We start from the raw sequence: 13,139 nt of genomic DNA, 5'->3' as shown, positions 1-13,139 counted from the left end.
GAAAAATGTACTCGTTCCACATTGTGTTCTGTCGATCAGTGATAGGCGATCGGCCTTATGGGTGTCGAACTATTCAAATGAACCTTTCATGCTACCCTGCGGATCGCGACTCGCCTCCTTCGAACAAAATGCGAAGTTTTATAGCATTTTTAAGTGACGAGAGCGTAGATACTATTCGTGCAACGCACTATACAGAAGCCAACTTTCTGAGTATGGTAAACAAGTCGCTATCATCTGAAAAACGCCAAGCTTTGGTCGAAGTCCTTGCGAAGCACGATACTATATTTGACTTTGCGCAGAATCAAGAGCAAATAAGTGTACCCGAGTCGCGTACTCGCCACCGGATCGACACAGAATCCGCTCACCTTATCCAGCAGAAACCATACTGTGTCTCATCTGCGGAACGCAAGGTCATTGCTCAACAGGTAGAAGAGATGCTAAAGAAAAGGGTCATACAAGAGTCGTGTAGCCCTTGGGCTGCCCCTGTGATTCAAGTCCGAAAGAAGGATGGTGCATGGCGATTCTGTATGGACTACAGACTGCTCAACTCTGTTACTAAAAAGGATGTCTACCCACTTCCCAGGATTGATGACGTCATCGATTGTTTACATTCGGCATCGTACTTCTGCTCGGTGGATTTCAGATCTGGTTATTGGCAAATCCCCATGCACCCAAATTTATTTATTTATTTATTCATACTGCAGACTACAAAACGTGGTCCAAGCAGGACGGGCAATCAGGAATCACAAAAACAGAGGACTAAGATTGATCATGAACGTAATAAATAACAAAGTGAGTAAGATGAGGAAATATATACAGTGCTACATCAACAAATATACACTATGAGACAAACATACATACTATGCAGGGCGGTCACACTCAGACAAGGTGTTCCACTCAGACACTGTTCGCGGAAAAAAGGAAAATTTATATGTATCTGTTCTAGCGAAATATGGTGTAAAAGAGTTTGGTTGGTGATGTCGTGTATATCTGGTTGACAAAGGGGTTAAATACAATGGAGGGTCAATCGCAACTCTATGGTGAAGCAAGGAACTCAGGAAGTCTAAGCGCAGTTGCCTTCTTCTAGACTGAAGTAGTGGAATGTTGTTAGCTGACATTAGTTCAGATGGAGAATCCGTGTGACAAAATTTAGAATATATAAAGCGAACTGCTTTTCTCTGAATTCTTTCCAATTTGTCTATGTTACATTTGGTGTAGGAATCCCACACTACGCATGCGTACTCCAATTTTGGTCGAATGTAGGATTGATAACACAGAAGTTTTACACTTGGTGGTGAATTGCGGAGCTTGTGTCTCAGGAAGCATAATTTTCTGAAAGCAGATGCACAAATGTTTTCAATGTGTGAATTCCAAGACAGGTTAGTAGTGAACGTAACACCTAGATATTTGTAGTTATTGACCTGTTTAAGTGTAGATGAACCAAGGGAGTAAGCATAGTGAAGGGAATATTTTTTTCGAGTTATACACATGGAAACTGTTTTTTCTGTATTTACAATCATACCCCATTTGTTGCACCATTTGTATATGTAGTCTAGACTTTTGTGTAGCTCTATTTGATCATGTTTGTTATGAATTTCACGAAATAAAACGCAGTCGTCTGCGAACAAACGAATCTGGACGGTTGGCTCAATTACATCTACAATATAATTTATGTAACACAAGAATAGAAAGGGCCCCAATACACTGCCTTGGGGCACACCCGACGTGACTGGCAAAAGACTCGAATTTCGACCCTCGATGGCGACGTACTGCACCCGATTATTCAGGTATTCAGCTACCCATGCGACCAATACCTTCGGAAGACCTATTTTATTTAATTTGTAGATTAATTTCTCATGAGGAACTTTATCGAAGGCCTTACAAAAGTCTAGAAAAATGGTGTCTATATGAATGTTGTCATCGAGGGCGCTGGCAAATGCATGCATAACGGTAACAGTAACAAGCTGCGTCACGGTCGAATACTTTTTTCTAAACCCGTGCTGGAAATGTGTTAGTATAGAGTGTGTTTCAAGAAATTCTGTAATCTGGTTCGCTATAATGTATGTGTTCTATTAGTTCACAGCATGACGAAGTTAGCGATATTGGCCTGTGACAAAGAGAAGACGGCCTTCATTACCCCAGGTGGTCTATTTGAATTCGATGTAATGCCTTTTGGCCTATGCAATGCTCCATCCACGTTTGAGCGCTTCATGGACCCTATATTACGTGGACTAAAGTGGGAAGTTTGTCTTTGCTACCTGGATGACATTATAATTTTGGCCGTACATTCTATGAGCACAGCCATCGTCTAGACATTGTTCTCACCTGCCTTGATGCCTTGAGACAGCTAAGCTCACCCTGAACTCTGAAAAGTGTCACTTCAGCAGCCGTGAGACTCTCGTTCTCGGTCACCTGGTGGACAAGCAAAGTCGCTGCAGTCAGCAGCTTCAAACAACCTCAGTCGGTACGAGAGTTGCGAAGCTTTTTGGGCCTATGCTCGTACTTCCGTCGCTTCGGGCCCAAGTTCGCCGACCTCGCTTACCCTTTGACGTCCCTACTCAACAAGAACGCACCTTTTCGGTGGTCAGCGGAATGCGAATCGTCTTTTTCGCAACTCAAGTTTGTTCTTACGTCAGGGCCCGTACTTCGCCACTATTACCCGTCTGCTGCCACATAAGTTCATACCGACGCCAGTGGTGTAGGCATCGGCTCCGTCTTGGTCCAACGCCATGGAGCTGCTGAACACGTCGTTGCCTATGCCAGTCGCTGTTTGAGTAAACCGGAGTGAAACTATACTGTCACAGAGCAGGAATGTCTCGCGGTCATATTCGCCGTGCACAAGTTTCGCTCTTATATCTATGGACGCCGATTGTCGATTATCACGGACCACCATTCTTTATGTTGGCTCACTGGACTACGGGACCCGTCTGGTCGTCTTGCTCGTTGGGCGTTACGATTGCAAGAACACGACTTTCAAGTATGTTACAAGAGCGGTCGTCCTCATGCTGACGCCGATTGCCTTTCACGACTTCCCCTTTCGACAACCGAGTGTGACGCTGACAACTTTGATGAATATTCGGCCGTAGTGGATACTCAGTTTCCTGAGCTAACAACTTTTCGAGCAGAGTAACGCAGTGAAAACAGTCTCGCTTCTATATTATTTCTGGAACGAACGGTCAACGTGGTTTCGTCGTAAAGGATGACGTTCTTTACAAAAAGAATTATTCCGGCGTAGGCCCTCGCCTACTTCTAGTTGTGCCTACCAGTTCGCGACAACACGTACTTCGAGCAATGCACGACGACCCAACATCTGGCCATATGGGTTTTTAGGACATTTTATCGCACGCAAGAACGCTTCTTCTGGCCGAAGATGTGTAAAAGTGTGACTGCATATGTTGCGAGCTGTGAGCAATGTAAACGCCACAAGCGTCCTACAACTCCACCAGCCGGACTACTTCATCCCATAGCACCACCGGGTTCACCATTTGACGTCGTAGCTGTCGACCTGCTCGGCCCTTTTCCGCGATCAACGAACGACAACCGATGGATGATTGTGGGCGTTGACCACCTCACATGCTATGCCGAAACTGCGGCGATTCCTGCGGCAACGGCCACTCAAGTTTCACAGTTAATGCTGTCACACGTCATATTACGCCATGAATCCCCCCGTGTCACCATCAGTGATCGTGGGTGGCAATTTGTCGCCGATGTAGTTGAAGACCTCCTTCGTCTCGCTTCATGCCATTTCCATCAAACTACTCCGTATAACCCGCAGGCTAATGGTTTGACGGAACGAACTAATAGGACTTTTGTCAACATGATTTCCATGTATGTTGATTCCGGACACAAAACATAGGACGCGATCTTGCCATTTATAACTTTCGCCTACAACACTGCACAGCACGAAACAACGAGATACAGTCCATTTTATCTGCTGTACTCATGCCAACCCCGCACAGCTCTTGGCACTATTCTTGCTTTTTCCGAGACTGATCAACCTACTCTCGCCGAAACCATTTGCCGCGCAGAAGAGGCCCGGCGCATCGCCTGTCTTTGAACTTTTGTCTCCCAGAAACGCTCTAAGAACCGTTACGACAGAAGTCACCGGCACGTAATGTTTGAGAAAGGGGATTTGGTGTGGCTTTAGACGCCGCTTCGCAAGCGCGGCCTCTGCCAAAAGTTTTTGGCCAACTACACTGGTCCGTTTGTTGTCCTGGAACGTCTCAGCGATGTCACGTACGTGATATCTCGGCTGTTGTCAACTGGCCGTCGTTCAAGCAAGACCAACGTCGTTCATGTGGCCCGTTTAAAACGCTATCATCATCGCAACGAAGCCTAACTCACCCGGTGGGCATCGTCTGCAAAGGGGGAATTGCTACAATACTGAGGGGACGCGTGGAAGAAGAGGAGAACGAGGTTGGCACGAGCAGTGATCTGCCGGTTCCCTGAACTCTTTCATTCATCATCTCTTGTAAATATCTCACCGTGACGATAATATATATATATATATATATATATATATATATATATATATATATATATATATATATATATATATATATATATATATATATATATATATATATATATATATATATATATATATATATATATATATATATATATATATATATATATATATATATATATATATATATATATATATATATATATATATATATATATATATATATATATATATATATATATATATATATATGGGTTACTTTCAGTCCCGTGCATCATCACAGGCCCCTTGCCCGATGTTAACGCGTTTTTGCAAGTGGAGCACACAATGAATTCATTGTATTTTCCGTTCCTGTTCCTCGTACCGAAATCTTATTGCAGGAGCACGCCTCGTGGGTTTATCGTCACGCTACATGAGAACACGTGCGTTCATCGCGCGTCTGCAGAATCTCGTTCCCCCATCCCTCCCTTCTCTCTTAGGCACTGCGCCATGCTCCGGACCGGGTTGCAGAAATTAGGTGCCTTTCTCATCTTCTAACCACTACCACCACCACCTTCTCTTATTTTAAGAAGGAAACTTGTGGAACCACCAGGACCGTGAACTACTGTTGACCTCCCACGCGTTGTTCAGTAAATCGCCCGACGAACGACAATGGTGCACTGCACCACTTCAACAGCGCACGTGCGGAAAGAGACAGCTTGCAAACTCCCAAAGGCAAGAAGAGGGAAGAAAGAGATAGAGAGGCCTTTCGCATGGACAGCCGACCCGCACAAGCAAAAACTCCAGTGGCGAAGTTGATACCAGCGTCTCTGTCGTGCTTTGTAGTCACGGTGATCTTTTTTTGTTGTTGCTGTGACCGCGTCTCTTCAGGGTTTGACGAAAAAGCACAGAGAAGAAAAATGAAACAGATTAGTATCCTCCTATTTAATCCTACACCATGATAGCTTCCGACGTTACATATATCCAATCATATGGCGGCAACCTTCCAACGTCATTTCCACTCGCGAAGTTCCGGTGAGCGCCACGACGTAGTGATGTGGTCAGCAGCGATGTAGTGACTTTATTGCGTGATTAAAATACTAAATCGTTTGATATCGGCGCTTAGACAAATGGCAAAATTATCCCCAGCTATCGGTCTACGCAAACCACAAATAAAAAATAGGTGCTTCAGTATTGTTGGAGGGCCCTGTTATGACCGTCATCATTATTGAAGTTTTTCGGCCTTTGTGAACGGGACGAAAATATTTCGACGCATTCCAAGCAAGGGTGTGCCGTCAAGACGGGTTGATTTCCTGTCCGCAAAACCTGAACGAGGGGTTCGGGACTGGTTCGCGCAAAGAAAACGCAAGAGTCAAGAGAAGCCATTGTGAGCTCGACTCAAGAAAGGCCATTGTGTTTGCTGGGAGCAAGGCTTTCGAGGCAGACAAGGATGCAGCTGGGCCATTTCGAGGTCACCGAGGATCTGGAAATCTCGGAACCAGCAAGGTATTTGCAGTTCAGGCAGAAAGCTAAAGCCAAACTGGTTGTGTCTGCATCTTGTGAGGAGAAGGGGAGCCCCGGGATATGTGCAGCTATGCCACAGCTTCTAGAAAACAACCAGGAATGGAATGTGGGGCTGAAGAAAAGGATAATGCACCATCTGCTGCAGTCCTTGCGGGAGCCCGCCTCGGCGACGAGTGATTAGTGTAGTACTCCTCCTTCCCCCCCCTTTCTCCATAGGATCGGCTGAATGGGGTAGCATATTTTGACGATATGCTGGCCCACCACTAAATTGTCCTACCCAAACAGTCAGGCAAGTTTGACACGTGTACTGGCAGCCGGTTTTTCGAACCTCACCCAGCTGCCAGAAGAATCTTGGAAACCAAAATCATCGGACGTGCGCGAAACTTCGTGACGTGTGCGAAAACGTCGGTGCAGTGCTTCGGTGACCATATTTGGGCATCGTGTGGATTGTGCCCTCTCCGCATGCATTGTGAGGTGTCTTTCCTCTTCTGCGTGGGTGGAGAACCTAGACCATGGAGCGCCCTATTGGCGGAAGCCGCGGACAATGTGCCCAGGGTTGGCAACGAGGCGCTATATAAGCCGAAGACTTTCGTGTATTTGAAGGTCTACAGTTCAACAGATCTCATGTACAGTTCTGATCACTTGATCACTTCCTTTCTAATTCTCAGTTACTAACCATCTAAATAAATTGTTGTCAATTTTACGAGCGCCTCATCTGACTTGTTCGACGATGGGTCCTAGGACGGGGGCCCGCTACCAAACTGAGACCCGTGGGACCCGGAGTCGCAACAGCCCCTTTAAGGCCGGACCACAATCATACGGTGCAGCGCGTGGTTTTGCTGACGCGGCGCCATGCCCTTTCTCTATGCAGAGAGAGGGCGTGCAGCATCATGTAGCCGCACGCCTTCTATCTGCATTGAGAGAAGGCACGGCGCTGCAACGGGCGCGTGTGGTCAGGCCTTTACATAGAGCCTGTAACGCGCTAGCGTGTAAGCGCGTTTTGGTAGCGCTCGGGCCAGCTGCTGTGCATGTGCAGTAACGGTGGCCACGCACATCGGATTGAGCTCGACCATAAGGTGCTTCACATTCAAAATGACTCAGCAGAAAAAAATTTCCGAAGTACCCGACCGGGCATTCGAGCCAGCGATCCCTTCTCCGCAGCACGCTGCTCTACGCAAGTTAACCACGTGCTATGCATGTTACAGTGGTATAACGGTGAGCTATTTACATTCACCATTCAACGCTGTTCGTGCGCAGGTCTCCGAGGAGCTTGGGCGTGTTTTTTATCACGCAGTGCTCCTACATATTCTTTCAATTTGACAAGTGTCCTTGAGACGCGCAGGAGAGACGACACCTTTCAGTGCCCACTTGTGGCGTGGAACAAAAATAAAAAATATCCACTCCTCTCCACGAAGTTAAAAGTGAGCGAAGCTCAGGCTATGTATCTCTCTACGTTCAGTAACCGTACTCTACTCGAGCGTTGGTCCATACAATGCAAATTGAGGGACATAAAGCGTATATAGAAATGTAAATTTATTTCGCCTTCCAGTCGTCTTAGGTAATTCAAGGAGGATTTAGAAAATTGCTGGAGTGAATTATATATTTCGAAAGTGAATTCAAAAGACCCGCTCCGCCTTACTGGTGGCAAGATACCATTTTAATATGAGTAATTTGTTGGGATATATAGTTATTGATGTGTGTATTACAGGTTTCCTTCAGAAGCCTCAACATCTAGGCACATTTTAGTAGATATCAACTGAATACTCTTCTCGATGGATTATTTCCCGCCGGTAACAGCGATCTCTTACCTTGAATTCAGCCTGTGTTTACTTTGAAGTGAATTGCAAAACATTCCTTTAGTCTCACATGTATTCCGACTATATATATATATATATATATATATATATATATATATATATATATATATATATGTATATATATATATATATATATATATATATATATATGTATGTATATATATATATATATATATATATGTATATATATATATATATATATATATATTTGCATTATATGTGTTATTCTGACGAAGGCCGGTCGCACGGCCGAAACGTAAAGATACTTTTCTGTTTTTCGACGTGTGTCTTCTTCCTATTCATATATATATATATATATATATATATATATATATATATATATATATATATATATATATATATATATATATATATATATATATATATATATATATATATATATATATATATTGCCACCTACTTCTAGTAGTGGGCCGCATGCCAAGGCGAGGGCACACACCACAAAAAAGAAGGAAGTGCGCGTGGGGCCCCGCTCTGGCAAACAAGCCCAACCGATGCGCTTAGTTAGAGCCCTGTTGCTCAGACGTCAAAGAACCTTGTCGACACCCCTGGAGCGACGTGACAATATATATATATATATATATATATATATATATATATATATATATATCAATGTCTCTATAATGTGGCCACAACGGTCCTTATTAAGTCCTTATTTGAAGCTTCGCCCCTAAAAACAGAATAACAATAATAATAAGAGGGATGCCGAGAACAATTCGGGTCCGACGCCATCGTGTGGCAGGAGATTCAGGTGGGCCACTCAACACGATAACAGAAAAAGAAATATCCAAGGGCGTGGGGTTCTGCTGCACACGGGTGCCGGCAGGGGGTGCAAAAGGGGCGCTTGCCCCCCTGAAGTGATACACGAGTACTCTTCCCTTCACACTAAAGCCACCCTTGTGCCCCTCACACTCGCCCACTATGATGCAACACAGATTTGCATCCCTCAAGACAAAATCTTCCCGACGCCCATGGAAACTTGCAGCGCGTTGCTCAAACAAAAAGATATAACACTTCTGACAGTTGTTAGTTGACGCTTTTCCTGTGCATACCTTTGCGTTATTGTCGATCGTTGTTATTTTTGTTCAGTGGCGCGGTACAAATATCGAGCTGCTTGTCGTTCTTCATGTGAAATTTTGATTTCTCGCGGTCGCATTCATTGTTTCATTATTCCGGCGAAAGAGTGACCGTACCCTCTTCTGTCGATGCCGCGGTGGGTTGTGCCCCATCCCTCCTTCCGAGAATCATCATCATCATCTAGCTCATGCTTTCTCGTGCGCTTGGCCACGGTGCGCGAGCAGCGTTGTAGCGCCCGATGGCTGAAAAGAAGGAGGACGGGCCCAAGGGCTTCGAGCTCTTCTATGTGGCGGCCGCCGCCGCCTGGCTCGGCTCGGTATCCATGGGCACCAATTTGGGGTACTCATCGCCAGCGATACCGAGCCTCCAAAGCAACTTCAGCGAAGGAGGCCTGGAAATCGACGAGAGTGAGGAGAGCTGGTTTGGTTCGCTGATGACGCTGGGCGCACTCACGGGAGGGCTGGCAGCCGGTTTTCTGGTGGACAGCTTGGGCCGTAAGCTATCGATTATCTTCTCCTCGATTGGCTTCATATCTGGCTGGGTACTCATTGCCACCGCGAGTACCGTGGTCGTGCTCTGTCTCGGCCGCGTCGTCACCGGCTTTTTCACGGGCATTATATCGCTTGCCGTCCCAGTGTACGTGTCCGAGATCAGCAGGCCCCAGGTGCGTGGCACCCTTGGTGCAGGCATCCAGTTGTCCGTCACAATCGGCATTCTCGGCGTGTTCTTCTTCGGCAAGTACCTCAGCTGGAGTTCTCTAGCCATACTCTGTCTCACTGTACCGGCTTCAATGGCCGTGCTCATGATTTTCATGGCTGAGTCGCCGCGCTGGCTATTGCAGAAAGGCAAGCGTGATCACGCGCTGAAAGCTCTTCAGTTTCTTTACGGTCCCCGCACCGACCACGAAGCAGTGCGCAAGGCCATCGAGATGAATCTTAAAATGAGCCCTTCCGAAAAATTTCACCTTAAAGAACTGCAGCAGCCGTTCATCTACAAGCCGATCCTCATCAGTCTTTTCCTCATGTTCGCGCAACAGCTGTCGGGAATCAACGCTGTCATGTTTTACGCTGTGTCCATCTTTCAGTCAGCAGGCACGACCATTCCGCCCGAAGACTGCATGGTGATCATCGGAGTAGTGCAGGTGATCGCCACGCTGGGTGCCACCATGGTGATGGATAAGGGCGGCCGGCGCGTGCTTCTCCTCACATCAGCTGCGTTGCTTGCGCTCAGCCTGGGCGTTCTGGGCGGTTACCATTACGTCAAGGCTACCAAGGGTGACGAAGCGGTTGAGTCGATCGGGTGGCTGCCTCTCGTCTGCCTCTCACTATTCATCATCGGTTTCTCCTGCGGCATGGGTCCCATTCCGTGGCTCATGATGGGCGAACTTCTACCACTGCGTGTACGCGGCTTCGCCACGGGTATGTGCACTGGTTTCAATTGGACTATGGCCTTTGTGGTGACCAAGACGTTCAACGACATGATCGACCTGCTTAAGCCGTACGGTACCTACTGGTTCTTCTGTATCGTCATGATCATATCCTTCTTCGTGGTCGTGCTCACGCTTCCGGAGACTAAAGGAAAAACGCTAGAGGAGATAGAGGCCGCCTTCCGTGGTGGATATGAACCGCTTAAGAAGCCGTCTGAGCCAATCGCTGCTGAAGTAACTCCTTTGGTCAAGATTCACCTGCCACCTACTGCCGTCCCACTACCAGGACCCGGTGGTGCCGCCACCGCCGCTGCAGCCGGCGCCGCCGCCGCTGCCGCCGCTGCTGCTGCTGCCGCCGCCGCCGCCACCACCACCAACACCACCACCTCCACCGCAGCGACCCCCGCCACCATGGGTGCCACTTCCAACGCTGCTCCATCTCCCAGGAGGCCTTCGGGGCCGTCTACACATTCCAAGCTCACCTCTCCCGATAAGACCATGTCACCTCAACGCAAGGTCTTCCAAAGCACCGTTTCCGAGGCGCCACTCACGGAATCTGCGCCCAAAAGTCCTGCCAAGGAAGAAAAGACCAACAAGGACGGAGGTGCGCAAAGTCCTGCCAAGGAACAAAAGACCGACAAGGACGAAGGTGTAGGTGGAGGCGCAAACTAGCCTCGGCCCATTCTGACACAATAAAGCGCCCTCTTTGTGTCGGAGTTATGCTTGAGATGTCTCTGTGCTCTAAATGTTTGTGGTTGTTGCGCAAAGGTTAAGATGGCACACAACATTAACGCCCTGTGCGTATGATGTGCGTTTAGGTTATTCAGAGGTGGAGAGAAATGTAAACTTTATAAGCTAGATTTACGTAATCGAGCTTGAATCTTCAGTATTTTTCTAGAAAACTATTTTTCGTATACAATGATTAGAGATGCTGAAAAATTGCATACTGAGTCACGAAACTGTGCGAGTTTGTTCAGCCTTACCTCCACAGACATTGGTAGTCTTGGGCAGGTCGTTTATGAAGGTCTGCAGGAATAGTTAAGGTATATACCTCTCAACATAGTGCAATGATTTCTTATGCCTTCCTCGTTGCTTTATGCTAGCACCTTTTTCCTGAGCAAGCTGCATTACTCTTGCTGTAATTGGCAGTGGTGTGAAGAAGTAAAGGAGGAGTATCGAGTTGGTCTGATTAAGGCCCCGAGTTTGAGTCATTGTCTAGGCTACCATATTTTTTCAGCCTTGAAGTGGTTCTGAAAATTGTGGTCATTCACATGTTGCTGACAGTCATGAAGTGGGGTTGCGCTCTTCCTGGTGAAGACGAAGAAGGCCCACTGGGTTTCAACGAGACCTACCTCACGATGCAGAATCGAAGATATGAGCACCCCCCCCCCCACCTAGGGCTGTTGCTTTTTGAAATAGGTACTTTCCTGAAAGTAAGTGGTTTTCTCAAAGAGTCAATGCTTTCAGCCAGTGTCCCCCTGGAAAAAGTTCTTTGCTGTATTTCCGGGATATACTTATAACTATGCAAAACATACACAAAGAAGTTGGTCGATTGAACTAAGGATGTTTGATTCAAATCAATAAAAAACTGCACGGCAGTCGCCACTACTGGCCTACAGCTTCCCAAGGCATCGACTTGCAGAATGACTCGGATTTGGCAAAATTTTCTCTGTCACTGATGTAAGCAACAAAAAAGTAATCCACTCCCTTACGCGCAATTGCCTGCGAGTGGATTGGAAGGCGGAACCCTTTGCCTTTTTTATACAGCGAAAGGTGTTATGGAATCACACAGGTCTGAAGCCAGAGAGGAGTGTCCTATGGCTACGGGCATTGCATGTGTAATCGGGAGCTGCACATCGACGGTAAAGGTCTTCGACATTAAAAGGGCCTTGCAAAACCTTTTGAGCATGGTCAAAAAACGCTGCTGATCGCTAGTAGAAGCTCCAGAGAACACGCGAGCCAAAATATTAGAGCGCAGCACAAGGCCTGGAATTCACAAGAAATTCTCAAGTCAGCTAAAAATTGCGTTCTTTCTTCTCGACAAATGACGTGAGAAGCTCAAGTATCACTCGTCACAGCCGTTCCTTCAGCCATTGGCTGATTTGAACGTAGCGCGCTCTGTCGTTACAGGGGGGTGATTCCACGAGAGATCAACATGGGTCCAAAAGTTGATATTTTAGATTTCATTGTGTATTTAATATTTCGTGCACCTCTCACCAGGTAGCCCGAAAGTCAACTTCGTTTTATGATTCACCGCATGACTTACGAGAAAAAAAAATATCAAACTTCATCAACACGGAGGCACCAATTTCGTCACCTGTCATTTTCGAAAATTGCAGATACTATAAAAAGACAAATATTTTTGTTTCAAGGAAGATATTTTTTACCTGAAATGTATGTCTAATGAAGAATGAGTTCATATAGTTTCAAGTTTGCAGACCTTAAGAGAATAGCTTTTAAAAATGTCTAATATTGCGGCAGTTTAATATAAGTTACGTATTCCCCCTTTTTTTCTCCGAAAGTAATGCAAGCAGTGTTTTCAAACTGGACACGTTTTAAGGATATAGTGTGTTCATTAGGTACCTAAATTAAAGCTGCCGTAGGGCAAATGTAAATTTTTATATATTGCCTCAAAATTCTCATATTGGCGAAAGTGTACTCCAGAGAAATTTGAATAATAAGAAACCCCATCTTCAATTTCTTTTAAAATCTCGTAAATAGACAACCGAAGGCTATCATACAGTAATATAAAAAAACATGTTGCATTATTTTGTTTTTAGCGACAATATTCGTGGTACAAATCAGAGCTTTTCAAGAATGCGCTGAT

General features: G+C 46.0%; 1 protein-coding gene across 1 annotated transcript; it reads left to right on the top strand.

Annotated features, from left to right (window-relative positions):
* The first annotated feature begins 9,102 nt into the window (after positions 1–9,102).
* LOC119176587 (solute carrier family 2, facilitated glucose transporter member 8) lies at positions 9,103–11,010 on the top strand. Its single transcript, XM_075881166.1, has one exon. It carries the CDS (start codon positions 9,125–9,127, stop codon positions 10,982–10,984), a length of 1,860 nt encoding a protein of 619 aa, XP_075737281.1. The 5' UTR covers positions 9,103–9,124; the 3' UTR covers positions 10,985–11,010.
* Positions 11,011–13,139: the final 2,129 nt, after the last annotated feature.

This window comes from Rhipicephalus microplus, chromosome X, assembly GCF_043290135.1.
Source record: "Rhipicephalus microplus isolate Deutch F79 chromosome X, USDA_Rmic, whole genome shotgun sequence".
NCBI lineage: Eukaryota > Metazoa > Arthropoda > Arachnida > Ixodida > Ixodidae > Rhipicephalus > Rhipicephalus microplus.
This window is presented reverse-complemented; position numbering and strand designations above follow the sequence as displayed.